The following is a 23,976-nucleotide window of genomic DNA, read 5'->3' as shown; positions in this document are numbered from 1 at the left end:
ACAGCCAAAGTTAATTTCCAATTTACACAACATTCATGTTTAATTTCAGTTTGATGGAAAAGTAATTGTTAACATAAGGCAGATGTCAGCTGCAGTGGAGGGAAACAAGTGCACAGTCTGATTGTAATCAAATCTACGCATTAAAACATTATTCTAAACAAGAAATGTCACTTTGGACCTTGTTTGACGAGGCCCCAGAAAGTGCTGCATTCATTAAATATTCCAAAAGAATTAAAACCAGCTGCAGCAACATGTCATACATGTCATGGCAAGTAATTCTATGTGAGCTTTTACATTTTAACATTCAAATATACAAGATAAATGTAACACATTCTTCTGAACCATTCAAGGTGAATGGAAAAGCTAAATAAGCCTACGATATGATTGTAATTACAACAATGTGATAGCTTTTGGTGGACTGTGTTTTGGTATCAAACATTCAATGAGATGTTCCTTTAAATGCAAATAAAGGTACAGCTAATTATGACAAATTCTTGTCACTAAAAGTAATGAGGCCTGTAACATGCTCTGAGTTTTGGTTCACTGGGTCCAGTTAACATATACATCAGTTGTCCATGAGCTTGGCATGTGGTCACCTGCTTTGATAGCCGTGTTTTTGCAGATGGATGTCATGTGTAAAAGCCTGACACGGTTTTTGTAGCACTCTTGTTTTCTAGAGCAGGGGTTTCATGTGTTGCTGTGCCACCAGATTGTTGTTGGGTTTTAACAGCAGAGTCATGAGATTCAGGTGGCAGGATGGAAATGTTGGGAGCAGGCTTGGGCTGCTTGGTCTCTGAGCTTGGCTGTGAGGTTTTGCCGCTACTCGCACCATGCTCCGAAATATCTGCTGAAACGCCTCTGGGTTTTCTGGCTGGAAAATTAACTTGATCTGAAAGGAAAAAAATACATTGAGTAAACACACAAAGGGACACACTGGATTGTGACAAGTATGTCTCGAGCTACTTCAGCAATTTTATCTGACAGCGTTTCCATTTCTGATGAATAAATGGTTTCCAACACCTCTCAAACAATGAATTTGCATGACTTCTTTCTATTCTTGCTTGTTCTTTGTGTTCACCGCATAAGGATTTTTCTTTCATATTCATTTACTGTAATTCAGACCATTTTTGTACCACCAATTCACTGAAAAGAAAGTTTTAGTTTACACAAGAGTAATATCTAGCCAATTACATATTTTAGATCAGGGGTCAGCAACCAGTGGCACGCAGAGGAATAACCACTAGCTATATTTCCATCACCCTGTTTAAAGTGCATTTTGAAGAACTGCATCAGAAACGAGTGATGGAAATGCCAAATAATAAAAAAAAAAATTAAATTTTATATTATATATATATATATATATATATATATATATATATATATATATATATATATATATATATATATATATATATATATATATATATATATATATAAAAACAATTAGCAAAAAAGTTTTTTACGCTCGCTTGAGTTGGTTTTGGTCTTGTGTGAAAAAGGGTTAATACGAATAATGGGAGATGGAAACACGTTTGCCGAATAAATTCCTCAATGCGCATCAAAAAAAAGTCATGTGACTGTGTAATGGGATGGCATAGCTAGCAGACCGATCTTGTTGTACAGTATCTGAAACGCTGTTATGATCATTGACAACAGACTTTACTCGGATATTTAACAAAGTATTTCTGTATAATTGCCTCCCAGAACTGTTAAACGACTGCATTCCCGAACAGCAGGCATCCACGAAAGAAACGTTTACTGTGTTTCGTCTGCTCACTCAGAGGCAAAAGTCATTTATTATATATGAAAGTTATGACATCCAGTGGCGTCTCCCACTTTTCTTTGTGATATTTAGTGCCAGTTTATCAGGAAGTGATGATTTTGTTGTCTTTGACTCGTTGCATGGAAACGGTGCTTATTTGCTAATGTTTTATGCAACATTCTAATTTTGCGCACAAGTTAAATTTGCAACTTTGAATGGAAACCCTGCTACTGGCACGCAAGCAACAGGGAAAACTGCATACTGATATAGGGTGTTATTGGCACAGCGGTTAACCAGAAAAATTAAAATGGCACTTCATGCCCAAAACGGTTGCCGACCCCCGTTTTAGATCATAACTAGAAAAAAAAACAAAAAAAAACAAAAAAAAACTACTTTTTCAGGAACAAGTATGAAATGTTCTGCTATTCTCAAGTTTTTCCATGATGACTGTGGAAACCCTAATAAATCAGAAGTGACTTTATCCATTTTAAACAGCCATAATGAACTGTATATGTAGTAATTTGTTCCAATATTTCACCATCAATATTTGCATTTAATGCAACATGCCTGATGCACTCTTTTCTGGTGAGCACGTCTTCTTGCCAAGAGACTGGGTGAAAGGACAGGGCAAAACTTTTGCTGGAGTGTAAGTGTTCAAAGGAGCCTTCTTTGTGGACACAGCTGAGGGTCGACAAACAGAAACCGGTTAAGATGAATGTACAGTAAAGCACACACATTATACAGTGGCAGTCAGTGTACCTGGGGAAGATGCAGATATTTCCAGTACTGGATCATGAGATGTGGCTATGGAGGCCAGGAAGTCATCCACTTGTTTGAGAGACAGGGAATTATGGAGGGTCTCCAAGGGACAGATTGAAGGAACCATGGAGTACAACTCAAAACCTTCAATGAAATATAGCAGAATATCAGAACTTGAAAAAAGACTATAAAACATCTTCAGCTAGAATAATCATTTAGCATGAACTATAACTTAAGATCTTGGACACACGGCGTTCCATTTCCTCTGAAAGTGACAAGCAACAACACCATCAAACGTGAGTTTGAGGTGGTTAGGATGGAGGCAGATGGGTCACACAAAGAACAGCTCACAATACCTTCAATCTACCAAAAACATCACTTGCCAAGATGAATTTATGAAGCGGAAATGATAATCGACCTACCTTGTATACATTTTTTTTTTTTTTCTCTCAGATGAAACTAGTGAAACAACATGATTATGATTTGATTTATTCACATCATGCAATTTGGCACAAGATGTCTAAATATAATCTTCAGGAATCATTCTAATAAAAGCAATAAGCAATGAGAGGCCACGCATTACAGTGATTAGTCCACTGTAACAGTCTCTCATGGTTTATTGTATTAATACACACCAGCAAGTTATATAATATAAGAGACACCAACAGTCATAAATGGTTACATTTATCAAAATAACCAATTCTTCTGACAAGTTCATTAGCCTAACTCTGTTAACGGTTGCCAAGCAGCAGTTCATTTATATATTATGCAATAATAAATAAAAAGTATTATTATTTTTATGATAAGTGTGGATTTACTAGCATTTTACTGTGGACTGAAATAAAAGATAGAATTTAATCATAATAATAATAATAATAATAATATTTAAATGCTGTACTACTTAACACCCAGATTGATTTGCTAAGGTTGTTAAAAAACAACACCTATTAACAATAAAAGAAGAGGCATCTTAAGATCTAAATCACAACAATATGAGCCAACAGATATTAGGCAATGTTCAAATTAATAGGTCTGAAGGTAACACTATTTTAGGGTCTCTTAACTAGTTGCTTATTAGCATGCATATTACTACAATATTAGCCATTTATTAGTAGTAATTAAGCACATATTAATGCCTTATTCTACATGACCTTATTCTACATCCCTAATCCTGCCCAATACCTAAACTTAACAACTACCTTACTGACTATTAATAAGCAGCTAATCAGGAATTTATTGAGGGAAAAGTCATAGTTAATAGTGAATAAGTGCTACCGGTCTTAAATGTGAAGATTGTCTCAGCAATTATTTCAAAAAATTAAAATACATAAAAAAATATAAATGAGCATTTACTTGTTACTTTTCCTTCTGTGAATGCAAGGAATGAATCAAAAACATACAATGCTCAGAGGATAGTTTTCTTGTGGATACATAAAGTTGAAAATGAAATATAATTTTTTTCTTTTTTAGGAGAGATCATAGTGGACTTGGAGGTTGGTAAGGGTCGAAACGGGGTATAAAGACTAGATCTAAATACTTACTACACAAGTTTGGGAAACAGAGCCAAAATAAAATAACAAACACTAATTAGACAGGATAGAACGAGTATATTAAGCATGATTAACACTTACCACTGAACATACTGGAAAACACTGACCCATTTAGAAAAGCAGATTAAAAGAAAAAAACAAAAGAAACAAACAATAAAAACGATATGCTAAAAATGGGCAATTTTCTAAACTTCCAAAAACATCATCTTAGATCTTCCCCACCTATTAAACACTACAACCCAGGTTATAAATATTCAGGGATACAATTGTTTTAAAATAACGGCTATTCATTGATTTCCTCTTTAATGCATGTGACTCTGTTAGATCATAAAGTTTCAGAAAACACGTAAAGCGTTAACAGCTAAAATATGCAGATAAATATAAACAGGTTAAAGTAAAAAGTGTTATCTTAAATACATATCCTTTAAATAGGCCCAAGAGCAGCAAATTCTGATCACCTGATAATTCAACATATTTCATCAGTAACTAAGAACTAGCTCATTCAGATACAAATAAACAAGCAAATATTAGGTAGCAACAAAAATATGCCAAATTCCCTTTTTAGCAGATGATGGAACAAAACTGACAGCAATCTTTGAAATCCATGTAAAGAGACCACCGTGCAGAGGAGACATAAACTGTTGGTTCCTGGTGTGTTGAAAGGGTATTTTTAGTCCTCTAAAAGTAATAACTGTCATATTCCCTGTTCTGCGGTTGATGGAGGAACTCTATATCCAGAAGAACAAATAATAAAAAACTCAAAAACTGATTGTGAGGGGAAGACATGTACTAGGAATTAACAAAAGCAAACATACCATTGGTTGGGTGTCGCGCAAATGAGATAGAAAATCTTTTTACAGCAGAACCACGTGTAGCCTCTGAGAAAGAGAAAAACAGGTACCTGAAATGTATAACAGCTAACAGAAAGAGAGTTAAAGAAGGGCTAAAGAAGGCAAGTCATGCAGGAAAGACGCAGAGGAGTGCTTGTGTTAAGTGTTTGGACAGCCATATAGGGATAGTGATTAAAAATCAAACAAAAACGTTCCGCTTTTCAACATGAAACCTTTTCTTTCCGTTCAAGAAAACACGCCATATTAACCCTAGAATGCATAATGGGGGTTAAATCGACACGATAGAGCAGTAGTTTTCAAAAATGTTTTTGCAAATTAAAATTCAGACACAGATTTTGTATCACTATGCCAAGTCTTTGTAAAGGGCGTCAAAATCAAAATCATATTGAATTTCAACTCACCCTGGTGTTTTTGTCAGAATTAGTATACTACTACGACTACTAAATGCAATTCATTTACACTCCATGGATTACTTAAATGTTTGGTTTTTCATATGTGACCCTGGACCACAAAACCAGTCTTAAGTGTCAATTTAATTATAAATTGAGATTTATACATCACCTGAAAGCTGACAATATTAGGACAATATTTGGCTGAGATACTATTTGAAAATCTGGAATCTGAGGTGCAAAAAAATCTAAATATTGAGAAAATCTCCTTTAAAGTTTTCCAAATTATGTTCTTGGCAATGCATATTACTAATCAAAAATGAAGTTTTGATATATTTACGGTAAGAAATTCACTAAATATCTTCATGGAACATGATCTTTACTTAATATCCTAATGATTTTTGGCATAAAAGAAAAATGTATAATTTTGACCCATACAATGTATTGTTGGCTATTGCTACAAATATACCCCAGCGACTTAAGACTGGTTTTGTGCTCCAGGGTCACAGATTTCACATCAGTCAACAGTTTGGACACGTTCAGACTTGTGACTGGTACTGGTCTCGGGCCATTAAAAGGCAGAAAGGTGGAAATCTTAAACAGCATTACGTTAAATCCACAATTTTTTGGCAGGGCCCTTCTCTGACCGCCACGGTGCACACACAAATACCCAGGTGCCATTACATAAAGACCACCCCATTTCACCCATCATGACTCTCGAGGTTCAATGGATACATGATTCAGGGGTCATCTGACATTGGCACACATCACTGTACAAACCTGATCATTGTGTATAATCAGATTCTTAAATGATTTAATTACACTGAAAGAAAAAAAAAAACACTTAATCCAAAACCGGTCATTTTGCCCCCATTATGCACTCGTGTAGGTTTTTTTAGATCATGCATGCTAAGGTTAAAGTGATATAATTGTGGCTATGCTTTCTTTTCTGATCCACAACAGCACTGCTACTCCATGAACACATCTACCACAGTCTTCATTCACAACACTAATTAGCCATGGAATCTCTGATTTCCACAAATCATTTGCACCAAATATCCACCAAAAAAACAGGAAAGTTACGTTGATTTCTATTTCTCCTCAAATAATAGCTACAAAGTCAAAATGATTTTAAGTCACTTGTTGCATTATTAGTTGCAATCAAAATTCCCGCTGAACAGTTTCTACCAACTAGTGAATAAAATGATGTTTTTGGCTTTTCACAGATACAACTTCTGGCTGGACATATTAACATTAGCAGAAACTAGTCTCCTGGATATTGGCATATCTTTCTTTATACGGCTCGCCTCATTCACTGATCCAGATATTGTGCACATCTCAGACCTGTCCGCCCCGCTCAGGTAAGTTTAAATCAATTTTACCAACTAAAATGTTTTTTTGTATAATATTTCACTGAATGTTAACAAAAACATTAAATCTGTTCAAAACCATTCTTGCCGTACTCTAACTTAACTATTTTAATTCAGAGCCGAGGTATTGATTTGCTGGGGAATTTCTGGCTTCCATGATTTGTAGGATGTTTATGTCATGTCTGTATTTAAAGCCGGTGGAGAATGGAAAAACGGTAAACCCAGAACAATACCGTAGTGTACTTTTAGTGTAATTTTAGTTTCTGCAGTAGATCTCTAATTTTAGCCAATAATTTGAGTATCAACAACAGACAGATCAACAAATTACATAAAACTGTCTTGTATATGCTGTAATGAATTGAAACAAAAAAAAATTGACAATTCAGAACTGTAAAATCTTAGTGAAATTTACTAAATGAAAAGTTTGTCACCAAAATATGACAGAAATTTAAAGTTTAAATTAAATGTGTTCATTATATAAAGTGTGTCTCTTCAAGACACGGATTGAACTGCTGGATTAATCTGGATTGCATTTACCATGTTTTAATGAACATTTTAAATCCATTTTAAATAAAGTTTTGGTTGCATAGTCTTTCAGTGTCCAGAAATCTATCAGGACTCATTAAAAAAAAAAAAAAAAAGTTTGTTTCAAAGATGAACAATGGGTTGAAACGACATGAAGATGAGTAAAATGACAGAATTTTCATTCATTCATTTTTTATTTTAATGCTTTTAGTTCATTTAGTTAAATTTCAACTACACAGTGTATTTAAATATATATATATATATATATATATATATATATATATATATATATATATATATATATATATATATATATATATATATATATATATATATATATATATATATATATATATATATATATATATATATATATACACACACAGTATATATATATATTTTATTTTATTTTATTTTTATATATAGCTTTTGGTGAACTCTAATGAAATGTTTGTTATTAAGTTACATAAAACTACCATTGTATAGCTGCTGTAGGGAAAGCTATAAAAACTAAAGAAAACTTTTAAGGAAAATAGGGTATAACGGATGTGTTTATGTTACAGTGGTAGTTAGTTACATTAAGGTAAATTAAATAAAAAAAGAAAGCATGAAGTAACATTATTTTTAATGTTACACGGGACGGGAGAGACTACAAATCGAATTAATTAAATTAACAAAAGGAACTGTATAGTTGTTGTTTTTTTTTTTTATAGACAACAGCTTATTATACCTGATTTTTCATGAAACATCCACTATACACAGATCGTAGCATACATTTCTTTCAAAAGCATATGAGGTGCAGAATCCAAAAAAGTATTGGATTTTGTAGACTTTACAGCATAAATACATCGCTCAGGGAAAAACAACAACAAAAAGATGACTTATTGCAATGCAACCAGTTGAGAACGACCCGAGCTCCGGCGCTTCACACTGAAAACACAGATAAGACTCCAGGATTCCTTAAAAACAGGGACGGGATTCACCATTAGAAGGTGTGTGTGCGTGTTTGCACATACCATCTAAGAAGCCAGAGGAGGTCAGCTTTTTACGGTGTGCGTGAGCGTAATCTTGTAGGTTAGGTGCACTGGAGGAGCCGCCCAGCACCATGGTGCTAAACAAGCCAGCGCAATGAGACCCTGATGGGAGTTAGAGAAGATACATACAGCAATCGGGTGTTCAAGAGACACACCTCGCAATGCATGCAGCATGCATTTCTAGAAGATTCTTGCCACAGAATGAGTAGTGCAGCCTCACTGAAAGCATCCCATAATGACAGTAATGTCTTTTGTCATGGCAACCTAGTAAGGCAAACTGATCTTCAGAGGTCCTCACTTTAAGAGTATAAATTAAAAAAACACTCAGCGACCAATAAGACGGTACGGTCACATATCAAGCAATTACTGACAAAATACACTATACCCACCTAAAATCATATTTACTACAATTGCATTCCAGAGGTGTCATATCTGTTAGTTTTTAATCAGTCTGTATGGACAGAATACATTTTGTTGTGAACGTCTGGTCATTTTTAACAGCTGACAACAACAACAACATTCATAACCATTATGGCATTTAAGCACATTTTCACCACTTTGTAGTGTCACTCTTGTTTTAAACAGTAAAATATGAAAAATTCTTTGATATCCACACGTCACAAAGTAAAAATTAAGCAACAAGCTCTTAATTTAACTTAACTTTCCCCACCAATCAACATCCAAATTTTAGCTTTAAGTGTAGTCCTGCAGTATGACAAATGAATGACTTTTTTTTTTTTTTTTTCAGTGAACACAAAAATACAATCAATCAATTGCAATTATGAGCCATAAAAGAAAATAAATAGAATAAAATACATGTAGAGTAGGGCTGGGTGATAAATCGCTAATGGTAATTATCACGAGATAATTTTCTGCCATAAAACAGTAACAAGAATTTTTATGCACCAAAAGCGGAGCGAAACAGCATTTTATGTGATTAAGATATAGCATTTGTGCATTTATACTAAATGTCTTTAGACATTTATTCATACAAAATTTTTTTCATACAAATGCCTAGAAACTAGTTACATTTTTTTTACTATGGTATTGAGGTGTTATACGTGTGGTTATTATGACCTTAATGTATGCTACTATGAAAGACCAATAGTTAATTTGAATAAAACTCAAACAGTCTGAAATAATAAATAATTAAATTAATTGAATAATTAAATGTCACCATTTTGATGATGAACATATACATCTGCATCCCAACTCAAGCTACAATTACTGTTAAATGTGCATTTCTAAGAGACAAAAAATGTATTATTATTATTATTATTATCATCATCAGGCAACACAAACCTGTTTCTTGATTTGAAACAGTATCAACGTGCAGAAACTAAGAAATTAATCTTTCTATTAGGATACTTATTTTTTCAAGGAAAAATTAGTAGAAAAGTGTAAAGAATTCAAAAACGTGTCATGTTCTGACCATAAAGAGTAGCACAGTTAATGGTCTGGTCTTTCACTAGGGAGCAAAACTCTGGCTTTAAACTTGAAAGAAATAAAAATATGACATTTATCGTGACGATTATCAATATCGACTGAACTGAAAAAATGATTGTGGATTATTCTGGCCGTATCGCCCAGCCCTAATGTAGAGTGTAGCATGTCACACCGCAGGACATCCAATAGTATTTCATGTCACCCGTCCCGCTACAAATATGTATAATTACACAGTAAGGCAAAAGTGCACGCTGCAAACCATGAGCGTTTGTGTATATTGGCCTACAAACACACAAAGGACATTACAAGCATATATGAGAGTCAGCACTGTATTAGTCAGCTGTGTGGCAAAAATCTTTGAACAGTGTGTTTCAGAGTAAAGCTCACTGATAGAATTACACATTCAGTTCCAATTCAGACCCAAATTAATCGGTCATTCGGTTTAGAGAATCAAGAGAGAGCAGCCACATCAACATCACACACAACAGAGATTAGAAATGGAACGGCAAAACATTATTTGGACATGTACGACCAGGACAGTTCCTCCATAATGAACATACAGGATATTATAATAAAACGTGTCTGTTCAGCTGATAAATGGACATTATGAGTGTGCAGTGACATCTTACCTATGCCAGCGGTGAGCTTGTGATCCGGGTGCAGTCTGCTGGGTCTGCTGTGGCTGTTGTTCTCGGACAGAACCTGAGAGAACACAAGCACACAACAATAACTACTCAACAAAACGCCAACCCATCTAGTAGCCATATTCCAGATGTTAATAAGCAGCACTGTAAATGTGAGTTCACAGGTCTATACACCAAAAACAAAACAAAAACCCAGCATGAGGAAACAGAAATGGACCATGCGTTTAGCACTGCCACACAGACTCCATTCCATATCAGAAACAGGAAATGAGATCAGGAATGCAGAAGGGTATGAGGACAAACATGGCAACAGTTTATAGAGTACAAATCATATTTCATATGCGTTTGCATTCATGTAAAACCCAACAGAGCAGGGAACAGCCCGGTTATTTTTCTCTGTTAAAATGTTCATTTCAAGTTTCATGCAAAACCAAAACAAACTTTGAAATTATGAAATCTACTTTGGGGGGAAAAAAGAGGTTATCCTTGGCACAGGACAATAAACAGCACAGAGCTCTCTTGCGTTACCTGAGGCTTGGATCAGTCTTGAGTCACAGATTCAGCCTAGTTCTCAACTAAAAGGATCGTCAATGGAGACCGTGGCAATAAAAATACACTTAGGCACACATAAAATCTGTCTTTGTGTCATACACTGCCGTACAAAAGTTTGGGATCAGTAAGATTTTTAAAGTTTTTTAATGGAGTCTCTAATGCTCATCAAGGCTGTATTTATTTGATCAAAAATGCAATTTCTAATATTGGTTTATACTAATTTAATATACTTTAAAATAGAATTTATATCTGTGATCAAAGCTGTATTTTCAGCATCATTACTCCAGTCTTCAGTGTCACATGATCCTTCAGAAATCATACTAATATGCTGATTTATCATCAGTGTTAAAACTGTTGTGCTGCTTAATATTGTTTTTTGGAACCGGTGATACTTTTTTCTTTGATTCTTTGATGAATAAAAAGTTAAAAAGAACAGCATTTATTCAAAAGAGAAATCTTTTCTAACAGTACAAGTCTTTACTATGACTTTTATTCAGGAGGGATGTGTTAAATGGATACAAAGTATTCATTTCATTTGAAATCACATATTAGTATGATTTCTGAAGATCATGTGACACTGAAGACTGGAGTAATGATGCTGAAAATTCAGCTTTGATCACAGTTATAAATTCTATTAATATAATATTTCACTAAATTAGTTTTTTTCTGTATTTTTGATCAAATAGATAACGATGAACATAAGAAACTTCTTTAAAAAACATTATAAATTGTACTGATCCCAAACTTTTGAACGTTAGTGTATATCAAAGTAACTTCAATCTATCTGAAAGATACTACTGTTTACAAGATAACACACTTCACAAAAGGCATTTGAAATAAAGATCAAGCATGTCTATCCTGTATCTACAGTTACTCAGTTTTTTTCTCTCACATAACAATGACATTTTTAAGTATGCCTAAAGTGTCTAAATACTTTTTGGGCCACTTTATTTAGTTGAAAACGTGAGGTAATCCACATGTGTGTTAAGTACTTGACCGAGGTTCCCACTTTGTTATAATGTTGTGTACAAATGACAGGAAAACTGACATGGAACAATCTGACCAAGCAATAATATATTGCAAAACAAAGACACGAGCATAATTATAACATGTGGGTTATAATTATTGTAAAACGTAAAAAAAAAAGCGATGCTCAATAAATGGTTAAACACCATGTGTGTTTATACTCTTGCTAAGAGCTTCCTAATGAACTGTAAAAACAAGAAATGAAGATCTGGCTGAGGACAGGGACCAATGAATATTAAAAAGAGCCAAAGCAGAGACAAACTTCTTGTCCTGGAAGAGATGAGTGACAAGCATAATCCACCCTATACATACATGATATCAGTAACACACATCCCACAGCAGCCCAGATTAAGGTCAAATTAAGTTTTTGTCATTATTGAAATGGAGCTGGATGCAAAGGACAGCTAATGGCACAGCAGATGAATGAAAAGAGTTGAGAGTTACCAGGCTAAACATGGATAAAGACAGTAGATTGGTGAAGAGAGAACAATAAAATACTGAAAAGTTATCATGAGATTTTTAGTTTATGGTCTGAAAAAGCAGCAAAGGTCAAAAGTATCTGTTCTCATAACAAAAGTGCATACAAACCTATATTTACTTTCTACATGGAATGACATTCAGGTCAGTCTCATAAATAACAAGAATGACAAGAATGATGATAATAATAACATTAGTATGCGTAAATAAAGCAGAATTTAAAGTCAACCTGAAATGGCAATTGCAGCCCATTTTACTTTTGTAAAATGATGCATTTCTGAGGACATTCAATGAGGAAAAGACTTGAGTTTATCCATCAGGAATTAACTGCATGTTGAAACATAGCTGTTCAAAACATGAAAAAGTCAACATTTCGTGTTGACTTTAAAGCAAAACCGAGAAACCATTGGTCTGTACAAAGACTGGGTATTTGGTGTAGTGACATTAATGGATATTTTTGTCTATATAATAGACCACAAATTGTAGCACTACTCAGTCAATGGAGATAAGTTAAGTTCTCATATGTTTAGAAGAGAACACATCAAGAAAATACATCTTCAAAAACACTTTAACTAGACCATATTCCTGATATTCCAGAACACAAACCAGTGCATTACATTTCAACAAAACACATGACGAATGAGATAATAGTGCTCTCTTTTAATTCATCTGCTTATTAGGTGTCCTTGCTGACCGCCGCCAAGATCTTGAGTGTGAATGAACAATACGTTAGTGGTTGGTGTGAAGAATGAATTAAATTGGTAAAAACCTGTTGCCATGAGCCAAAAATACTGGATGTGAAAGCCAGTGATTTGGGGGAGACTGGGGAGGAAGTTATTTGGTCCCCTGATCTGCGTCTTCGACGCCCAGTACCAACACCACAGGTGTAATGAATCCAGGTACCTATAGAGTCAGGGCTAGACACACTCAGGGGGCTCTCTTCCTGGAAGTGAGACAGGGGGCAGAAACAGCACAGTCATGCAACGTTAACAACAGTCCGGCTACGAGTCCACCAACATCCACTACAAAGGCTTTTCGCTCAACAGAAGACAAGTGTGCTCATACTTTGCCAGCAGGCGTCTTGATAAAGTCTTTCTGCAATGGGGACTAAAAAAAGAAAACAAATAAGAGACGGTGGCAGTTTTCAAAATAACACACATTTGTGGTGAGAGAAGCTTTGAATTGAAATATGAAAGACATGCTTTTGCGCCCAAAGTATTATACACACGCTACAAAGCTACTAGCTGAGTTGAATGAAAACTGAATGCTTGAAACAATATTGCATGATATTAATATAGCAGGATGTTATCATTTTCATGTGATACAATAATTCTGACAAGTCATAGTATGAAAATAACATGACAATTTTCAATTTTGGGGGAACTAAAGAGTCTTATTGAAATTCTTTTTTTGGAATTTTTTTTAAAATATCTTCTATAGAAGGAAAAAAAATCTACAGGTTTGAAACGACATGAAACAACGACAGAATTTTCTTAACTCAATCAACTTCTGTAGGCTAATACAATAACTGCTGAGAAATATAATGGTGCTTTTAACGTAGCTCCTGAACGTTTCTGTGTGCGCGAGCGACTGTCTTCACTGAACTGCATTCATTTAGAACTGACTGGAACTACTTGTGCATTACACTGATTTAACGCACACATCTCAGCCAATCAGAATACAGTATTCAGACAGACCATGGTAAAATGATAGTTAGAAATAATTTTCTCATTATTAAAGAAGCATGGACTCTGATTATTTGGTTATTTAGTGTAATAAATTATAGATGGGAAGATAGATTAGTAGGAAAAATGTAGTAGAAACATACAGTTGATGAATTTTCATTTGGGCTAAACTAATAAGTCTACGTTTGATGACAGAATACTCGCTGTTATTATATTTTAATACTACAGTTGTAGACCCAGAACAACAACGTACTATTTTGCTCCCATTTTGAGATTTTAAAATTACATACATGAAAAAAACTGACTAAAACAAAATATAGAAACATCAAACTGATTACTAAAACTAGATTCAAATGGACAGAAACTGAAAGTGAAAAGAAGGCTTTGGCACATTAAAAAGTTAAGGACATGTAAAAGCATATTCACATTAAGAGAAATTGAAAGCACTTGTTCACATCCCTGCATAATGTAAATGCCACAGCAATGGAAAAAGACGTTTTTTTTTTAAATATATTATTCTAGCTATGCACAGCACATTCACAACCAGCAAAAAGTTTGGAAACACTGCATTTCTTTCTTGTGATTTTTAAAAACTTATGTTTGAATGCTTGAAATCAGTTTTGTATACAAACAAATTTGATCATGTGAATTTCTGTTAATTTACAGTTCTTAGTTGTTAACATTAGTTAATATGAACTAACAATACTTTTACAGAATTCATATTAATGTCAATTTTAATGAATACATTTTTTTAATCAAAAGTTGCATCCGTTTAACATCAGTTAATGCACTATGAACTAACAAGAAAAACAGTTAACACCTGTATTTTTATTAACTAACTACTATCAAAAAAAAAAAAAGCATATGGCTCATTGTTAGTTCGTGTTAACCAATGTTAACAACTGAAACGTTACTGTAAAGTGTAACTGAACTTCTTAAGTCATATTTTAATTACTATTATGTACAATAGTCTGGAATAATTGTACTTGGTAACTGAGTTTCTCTAATGAAAATCATTCATTCATTCAAAAAAAACTCTCTCTCTGTGTATGTATATATATATTATACACACACTCTCTTATGCAGAGCACAAAAAAATGTGCTGTCGCACTACATAGCGAGCATTGTTTCATTTAAATTTGCTGTAAGATGTGAAGTCTGTGTAAATGCCCCTTATCTCCTGAATTCATGACTGTCCCTGTCAAAGCTCATATGTGTAGAATATACATATGCAGGATCTATACTTGTACGTACATGCTTAAGAAATTTGAATCCTATTATCAGGGAAGAATAGTCATTAGTCCCTTACACACAGTAATACCAGTAAACCGCCGTAAAATTACCGGAACGACTTTACCGGTAAATTCAAAAATGCACTGATAAAGCATATGATCTCTTTACGGCAATTTACCGGTAATTTTCCAGTAAAGTCTGCATGAAAGGGGCTATTAACTGTGAATGACTTCATTTGATTCATTTAAAAGTGCTTTGAGACCCTTTTTTATGATAACATACTGTATAATAACTTACTTCCACAGAGCCGATCTTTTTGGAGCGAGGAAGAGGGGACTTCCTGTGGATGTAGATGGGATCTGACACCATGGGGCGGAACATCATAAGAGCTCGATCCGGCTCGTCACGTTTAGCACCACCGGCCTCCTCATCACTGTCATTATGGGATTTCTTCTTGGAGCCCTCATTCTGAGACACATTCAACATTTAAGTGCATTTGAGAATTTCAAATTTAAAAAAATATGCAACTTAGAAATTATGCAAATGAAAACATTCAAAAGTATCTACTGTAAATAGCAACTCTTAATGGAGATGGAATCTGTCTCCACCAATTCCTCCCAAACCCAGGAACTGAAGAGGAAATGAAATACGCAGAATAAATTACAGGAAACACACAACAGCCATTAGTCAGTGCAAACCTCTCTGGATGCTGGTCTATATCCAAATCCAGACGGCAGGTTTTTATCTTCTTCACAGCCTTTAGCTCCTGGACTGAAATGCAGCTCCACATGGAAACGATCCTCTGATGAAGGATCCTACAAATCCAAAGCCCTCATTTACACGCTGTGTGTCCTCAAACATGCATATATATACTGGATAAAATATTAAAACTAATTGTCTTTTTCCACAATTAATTGTTAGAGTGTCTCGTATAGGCAAACCAACTGTTAAGTGGCTTGCAACGAATTTGATTTTTTCTTATACATAAAATCAAGCACGTTTAACGAAAAGAGTTTATTGAAGATGGTAGTGCAGACTGACCCTCTGTGTGACTCAAGACAAATGTGCTTTATTTCCATTCTCTTAATATTCTTGAAATCGTGTAAATTATTTAAACTACAATCAAGTTATAACGTAAGTATTGCATGTTCAAAATATGAGCTCGCATGTGCAGAATTATGGCAGAAATACCATTTCATACATTTCTTGGATAATCAAGACAAATCAGAGGTGAAATGCTTCTGTGTTTTTTAAAAGCATTGCATGTGCGCTGACATGCTGGTACCTTGTTTGGGTCTTCATAGAGCATGATGACTATCTGTGTCATGTAGTTGAGCTCGCTGACTATTTTGAGGTAGTCCATGGCTCTCTTCCACTGCTCATCTCTGGCCTCCTGAGGATACAGCCAAACAGATTCCTTCAAGCAGAATTCAGTTTTGCTCAGAACAGCAAACCAACAGCCAGGATATTTCAATGTACTTTAAAAAGCTTTAAAAGATGATACTAATAAGGGCATACATCACAGAGGGCTCCATAACGCAAGATAGACAGCAGAGAGTGAACGTGACTCTCACTGGTGAAGTAAAGTCTGGTCCGCACGTGCCGTTCTGGAGACATGACTCCTCTGGAATATCTGCGGACAGAACAATCAACCCCAAAAGCCTTTTGATTCCACCCAAAACCTGAAATATTTACAATCAAATGCTAATTCATTTCAGAGGTCAAGACATACAGATTTTTTTTTTTTATGCAAGTATTATGCACCAAAAATAATGGTAACATCTGATCATTTTCCACCCTGTCTTTGAGCATATGAATGAAAGGCTTGGTTTTAGTGCTCTTTCTTTTTTAAGATTTCAAAGTTCGTCATACAAAGCAACCGTGTCTCTTTTAGGAGATATGGATTAAACTGCTTGATTCCTGTGGATCACTTTTACGAAATCTTTATAAACTTTTTAAAGCTTGCGTGGACATGGATGGAGAATATATTTTTTTAAAGTTTGAAATTGCTTTAGGGTGTGCAAGCGATGATAATTTTCATGTTTAGGTGAACTAATCCTTTAAGTTTTTACAAAGCACAATGAATGTTATAAAATCAAGGAAAACTTTATTCCTTGCGTCAAGATTTTATATGGTCTATAAACGATATCTTTTACGAGTGTTATTTAGTCCAGCTCAAGCACTGAAACAGACGATGTCTTACACTGGGTGCAGTTTGTTCACCGTGTCATCGTCTTGTGTCCTCTGTAGATCAGAGCGGATCTTGCGAATTAGAGGTGTACAGTAACCTTTGGCTATGTCCAGTTTCTCAGCTTGGGAAATACCATATTCCTGACAAGAGCAAATAAGGACAATTACCAAAAAATACTTCAAGATTATAAACAATAAATTGATACAAGCTCTCATAATTCACTGAACTGATATTTGACCAAAAGCAAATGAAGGAATTCAAAACTGAAATAAAAAGGGTCACCTGTGGGATGACGATGTCAGCCAGTGCTTTGGAAAGCCGGTAAATTTCCATGGTGTTGTCCAGCTTTAACAAGCTGTTGTGCTGCACGTCATATTTGATGCAGTCATAGATATCAGGTATCTTGCTGATGTTGTATCGGCCGTTCTTCATCTTGAAATCCTTCTCGAGTTTAGACCACCGACGCAGCATCAGCTCAAGAGTCTCACTGTGGTACAACTGGATATCTGGAAAAAATAAATAAATATGCCACTGAATTAGAAGCAACCAACCACACAACCTCTGTCCAAAACCCGGCCCTCTAAATATAGCATAAGACTCGGTAACGAATATTTGAATTACATTTTCATGTCAATAAATTGCAACAAAATAGATGCACTTTCTTTGAAGTCGTTTTTATCAGCTAAAGAATATTGTAGACATGGAGTCTGTAATACATGCTTTTATCTCATCAGATTAGATTATTCTAATGTATTGTACTTGGGTGTTTCACAGTCTCTATTGTCACGTCTTCAACTTGCTCAATATGCTGCTGCTAGATTGTTAACTGGAACAAAGAAGAGGGAACATATTTCACCAGTGTTGATCTCACTCCACTGGCTCCCAGTTAAATACTGTATCCATTTTAAAACATTGTTGTTTGTTTATAAGGGTTTGCATGGACTGGCTCCTTCATATATCTCTGATCTCCTTCTGTTTCACTGTAATGCCTCCAGGGAACTTCGATCAACTAGTAGTTTTCAGTTGACTGCTCCAAGAACACGCTTGCCTTCTCAGGAACAATTTGCCACCCTATATAAGAACTGCACCAACATACGCTGATTTGAAGTCTCTTACTGTTGCATATGGTCATAAGTAAGCGCAGTGGCATAATTGTAGTGTACTGTCTGTCGCTGTGTTCTATGTTTACTTCTGTATTTTGGTATATATGCTTAAATTTTTGTACAGCACTTTGGCCAACAGCTGTTGTTTTTAAATGCGCTTTATAAATAAATATGACTGACTGACTGACTATATGCAGGATTAAAATGTATTTGTTTAACGCTCTAATAAAGCATGCACAGTTATTAACATCATGTCTACCTGCTGATTTGGGGTCTTCCATTCTCTGGCGGATCTGCAGCGTCAGGTTCTGGATGAGGGAGTACACCTTATCACACGTCGTCACGGGGTTTTTAATCATCTGCATGGACTTCACCAGAGATGTGCTGGAGGTGGGCGCCAGCTAGTCCAAGAATAAAATACCATCACTCACAGTGAGAGAAAAATTCAGATCAAATGGCTGGACATTTCTGAGACGACTTTGAGAGGTAAATTCACAGTTGCATTAATTTATTTGAATTCTAATGAGAAATACTTTTAAAATTAATACAATTCTATAAACAATGTTCTGCAAAAAGTATCTGCCGTCTTTAATCTATTTAGCAATCTTAAATATGATCATTCCTGATTGTCCCAGACCTTCTCGTATTCTTCAGGCGTGAAGTCTCTGTCCTTCTGCAGAATCTCATGCAGTCGCGCTTTGACTTTCTGCTGGCAGCTGCTTAAGGAGTCACTGTCACTGTCCAGCAGCCCATTCATATTCGCACTCTTCACCATCTGCACCAGGATGGGCGTCAGCTCACCCTCTAACGCCAGCAGGCCCTGAAGGAACAGCAGACATACTCTTACTCCAGCTCATGTGTCCAGTCGTGGATATGAGAAATAAGCATATTAAAAATAATATTTAAATATATAATAATAATAATAATTAGATAATATTTAAACTAGGGCTGTCAAAATAAACATTAAAGCATTCAATAAAAAATTTAAAAAGAGATGGAATTTAAATAAACATTAACACATTAAAAGTTTAATTCTGCACCCTCTCTCCAAAACTGCCAAACAATTTTTTTCATTAATAAAGGAACACATTAACTACATATAAAAAAAATTGAGATCATTCACAATTTAAATATCTGAAGAATTGAGGTGGAAGATACTATTGTATTCTGTAGAGCTGCTCTATAGCGGAATCAAATTAGTTTCATAATTGTCCAATTTTGCAGCATGGACACTGTTATTGAACTGAACCGAATCAACACTGAATAAACTTGACTTGAGCGGAAAAATGTCACTATCGTCTTCAGTAGAGCTGTTTATAGCTGAACTGAACTTGTCATAATTGATAAACTTCACTGTTATTGAACTCCATAATGACAACCTTGTCTTTTTAGAATAGCTTTACATTTGAATTTGTCTCATATTTGATGAAGGTGGTATCGCTGAATCTGTTACTTCCCTGAAGCAGCTTTGAAACAATCTGTATTATATAAAGCATTAAAAAAGGGGGACTTGATACACTCACAACTATAGTTTTAATAAATTACTTTGATAACACTTAATCTTTTATATTTACAACCCAATGGAGAAAATAAAGGTGGTCACGCTACTTTAGCAAACGCTGCAGCAGTCATCTGAACGCGTCCTTCATCAGAGGCGTATATCTTCAGGTCATGCCTGTATGTGCTGTGCAGACGGAGAAGGCCACAGCCGGGAAAGCCAGCATAATCGCCTGAGACCAAGGAGAAAAACGATAAAGAATAATAAGGAGCACCCTAGTGAAAAATAAATATACATATGAAATGTACTTAATAAAAATATCCTGCAATTGTAATTTTGGTATACTACACTGGTATACTTAAAATTGGAACAACTAATTTTGTACTTAATGCACTTTAAAGGAGTAGTTCACTTCCAGAACAAAAATTTACAGATAATATACTCACCCTCTTGTCATCCAAGATGTTCATGTCTTTCTTTCTTCAGTTGTAAAGAAATTATGTTTTTTGAGGAAAACATTTCAGGATTTCTCTCCATATAATGGACTTCTATGGTGCCCCCGAGTTTGAATTTCCAAAATGCAGTTTAAATGCAGCTTCAAAGGGCTCTAAACGATCCCAGCCGAGGAAGAAGGGTCTTATCTAGCATAACGATCGGTTATTTTCTAAACAAAAAAATGACAATTACGTTTTAACCTCAAACGCACTCCGGTTCAAGACAGTTAGGGTAGGTCTAAAAACTCCCATCTCATTTTCTCCTCCAACTTCAAAAATCAACCTACATCGCTGCAAAAGTACCGACCCAGTGTTTACAAAGTGAACATGCAAAGAAGGTCAAAAGCCCTTTACAAAAAAAAGGTAAAACAGCGATGTAGGACGGTTTTGAAGTTGGAGGAGAAAACGAGATGGGAGTTTTTAGACCTACCCTAACTGTCTTGCACCGGAGCGCACAGAGTTCACACAGATCTAGACAAGATGATTAAAAAGTATATAAATTGTCATTTTTTATAGAAAATAATCAATCGTTTCGCTAGATAAGACCCTTCTTCCTCGGCTGATCGTTCAGAGCCCTTTGAAGCTGCGTTTAAACTGCATTTTGGAAGTTCAAACTCGGGGGCACCATAGAAGTCCATTATATGGAGAGAAATCCTGAAATGTTTTCCTCGAAAAACATAATTCTTTAAGACTGAAGAAAGAAAGACATGAACATCTTGGATGACAAGGGGGTGAGTACATTATCTGTAAATTTTTGTTCCGGAAGTGAACTACTCCTTTAATTGTGCTGAAGTAGTGCTGAAGTCCAACTAAAGATACACTGAAGTGTATTTGATTGTGTTAAATTGAAACTATTGCAAGTATACTTCAGGTACACTTTAAATATCTTGCAATTAAAGACCAGTATTATTCAAAGATCATACAATCCTCATCAATAGTGACACTAAAACACATTTTAGGCTTAATATTAAGAAATGTGCATTGTGCACAAGTAGTACTCCAAATAAAGATTAATTATGCTTTTTATATCAGTTAGTCTCAAGCGATATGTCAGTAGATTTGAACTATACTTAGTATGAAATAAATGTATTACTTTTTTACTAGGGCAGACATACTAAAGACAATAATGAGCACAGTGAGAGTGAAGTACCTTGTCCTCCAGGGTACATACACCTGAAGGCCCGGCCAAGTTCTTCAGCCTGTACCCTGCCGGCTGGAGTCAGCTCTCCACCCCACTTCAAAACCAGCAAGAGAGACGGGTCGTCCCTCCGCACGTCTGAACAAAAACACACACATCCATATCAAACACATCAGCCTTGGATGCAGCAACCATGAACAGTTCGTTAACCCTCAGATATTTCACATACCAAAAAAAAAAGAAGAAAAAAGAAGAGCAAGTTCTTTACTCAAACAGAAAGCTCTCCCCTCCCTGCGTCCCACTTTTCGATGCCCATTTCTTTAAAAATCAAAATCACAAGCAGCCAAAAGATACACGCACGACCATCCTTACCTTCCTCTTCACTGGACGTTTTAGGGCAGCCATGTGGAAGATATGTTAACTGAACCTTGCGATTAATGCCAGAGAAATGACCGTACCTGAACAAACAAAATGAGACGTCAGAAATGAGACTGAAATATAGCTGTATATTTGAATATAGCTGGGCCAAGCATGATGTGATCAAAAGTGGCATTCATTTGGACCGGATGGCATCCGCAGGGATTATTTTAGGAGGAGTGATTAAAATACCACAAAAGCTGGTGCCATTATCAGATTGATAAAACTTTTACCTAGCATGATCAGAAGATGATTTAAAGGTGATACTAAATTTGGTGAGGATCTGATGAAAGCTTTATCAATAAAACTCAAAATGGCAGACTGACCCAAAAATGAATATTCAGATTCAACGGCAGAAGAATAATAATAATAATAATAATAATACAATAACTAGGTGCCTAAACACCTTTGCTGCTTGGCCCCTATTAATAAACTTCCTGGACCCACTTACATTTCAAGGACTGTTTTTAGCTGTTCAAGCTTTGCTTTGCTCTCTTCAATTTCTGAATCGTTATTTTGGCCGAGTTCTAACAACAGCTGCCTGGCAATGTCCAACACTTCCTGTCCAAGTCAAACAAACACAACAAACAACTGAGCAAATCAGCTAATATTCAAACGCATGCTTTAGATATGTACGATGAGTAATATGTGTTACATTTCCATTACATTTAGTCATTTAGCAGACGCTTTTATCCAAAGCGACTTACAAATGAGGACAATGGAAGCAATCAAAACCAACAAAAGAGCAATGACATGCAAGTGCTATGACAAGTCTCAGTTAGCTTAATGCAGTACACGTAGCAAGGTTGTTGTTTTTTTAATTATATAATTAATAAAAGAAAACAGATAGAATACAAAAAGAATAGAGAAGCTAGTGTTAGCTTTTTTTTAAAGAAAACAAGCAGTTAGTAAATTAATAGAGTGCAAGTCTAAAAGGGGCAAGTTTTTTTTTTTTTAAAGAATAGAATTAGAATAGAGAGTGCTAGAGTTAGAGGGTCAAGTAAAGATGGAAGAGATGTGTTTTGTTATTAGTTACTAAAACAACATTTCTTTACTTGGAGTTGCTTTGGTTTTTTCAATTTCAGTTTTCCACTTTTGTAACCTTCACATTTTTCAAAGAGGTCAAAAAACCTGAAAGACACAACATGAGAAATGCAATAGTGGATTTTTAGTTGTGCAGTGTCAATTTGAATTTCATATTTTTTTGGAAGTTTATGATGAATATAGATCAGCAAAGTCTGTACCGCTGATGCCGAACTTCCATCTTCATCTTCTGTTTGGGAGTTCTGTCACCATGTCGAATCACAGCAATCACACACCTCAACTCCATCCTGAAAGTCATTGAACGGATATTTACTTTGAGCTTATACAGAAATAAAAAGATATAAATTAGTACATTAGCTTTAATATTAATGTGTTAAAAGGAACAGTTCCCCAAAAATGAAACTTCTGTCATCATTTATTCACCGTCATTCCAAACCCATACGACTGGCTTTCTTCTGCTCAAGCAATAATTAAATGAATATGCAGTTGGGTGAAATCAATGCAGTGACAGCACGTTGTGACTCTCTTTAACACTTAACGGGTTATTTTACCCAAATTGAACATTTTTGTTCCTCTTCAAAAACACTAGACATCTTCACTGAAACCTGTGGGATTTCTGTCCCCTCCACTGAAAATCCACGACACCAAAATTTGAGGATGCAAAAAGTTCATAAAAATCTATGGTAAGCAATCCATATGAATCAAGTGGTTTAATCCAAGTCCCCTGAAAAGACACATTCGCTTTATATGATGAAGATATCATTTAGGCTTTCATTTATATATAACAT

General features: G+C 35.2%; 1 protein-coding gene across 17 annotated transcripts in view; it reads right to left on the bottom strand.

Annotated features, from left to right (window-relative positions):
- The window catches only part of ppip5k2 (diphosphoinositol pentakisphosphate kinase 2), a 41,206-nt gene continuing 17,230 nt past the window's right edge, over window positions 1-23,976 (bottom strand). For 2 of the 17 annotated variants that reach the window (XM_058788551.1, XM_058788552.1), the window contains exons 12-33: window positions 23,389-23,475; window positions 23,200-23,275; window positions 22,596-22,705; window positions 22,100-22,185; window positions 21,740-21,865; window positions 20,206-20,327; window positions 19,235-19,417; window positions 18,857-18,998; window positions 17,777-18,000; window positions 17,507-17,634; window positions 16,822-16,936; window positions 16,589-16,720; window positions 16,002-16,118; window positions 15,601-15,771; window positions 13,451-13,492; window positions 13,155-13,328; window positions 10,316-10,388; window positions 8,223-8,342; window positions 4,887-4,949; window positions 2,522-2,665; window positions 2,330-2,443; window positions 1-889 (exon numbers count right to left, since the gene is read on the bottom strand). In XM_058788551.1, coding sequence (XP_058644534.1) covers window positions 630-889; window positions 2,330-2,443; window positions 2,522-2,665; window positions 4,887-4,949; window positions 8,223-8,342; window positions 10,316-10,388; window positions 13,155-13,328; window positions 13,451-13,492; window positions 15,601-15,771; window positions 16,002-16,118; window positions 16,589-16,720; window positions 16,822-16,936; window positions 17,507-17,634; window positions 17,777-18,000; window positions 18,857-18,998; window positions 19,235-19,417; window positions 20,206-20,327; window positions 21,740-21,865; window positions 22,100-22,185; window positions 22,596-22,705; window positions 23,200-23,275; window positions 23,389-23,475 — 2,809 coding nt within the window. In that variant the 3' untranslated portion in view covers window positions 1-629. Of the gene's footprint in view, window positions 890-2,329; window positions 2,444-2,521; window positions 4,800-4,886; window positions 4,950-8,222; window positions 8,343-10,315; window positions 10,389-13,154; window positions 13,329-13,450; window positions 13,493-15,600; window positions 15,772-16,001; window positions 16,119-16,588; window positions 16,721-16,821; window positions 16,937-17,506; window positions 17,635-17,776; window positions 18,001-18,856; window positions 18,999-19,234; window positions 19,418-20,205; window positions 20,328-21,739; window positions 21,866-22,099; window positions 22,186-22,595; window positions 22,706-23,199; window positions 23,276-23,388; window positions 23,476-23,976 lie in introns of those variants that run through there. The other 15 variants (XM_058788553.1, XM_058788557.1, XM_058788558.1 and 12 more) reach the window with 15 other exon arrangements.

This window comes from Onychostoma macrolepis, chromosome 10 (genome assembly GCF_012432095.1).
Source record: "Onychostoma macrolepis isolate SWU-2019 chromosome 10, ASM1243209v1, whole genome shotgun sequence".
Taxonomy (NCBI): domain Eukaryota; kingdom Metazoa; phylum Chordata; class Actinopteri; order Cypriniformes; family Cyprinidae; genus Onychostoma; species Onychostoma macrolepis.
This window is presented reverse-complemented; position numbering and strand designations above follow the sequence as displayed.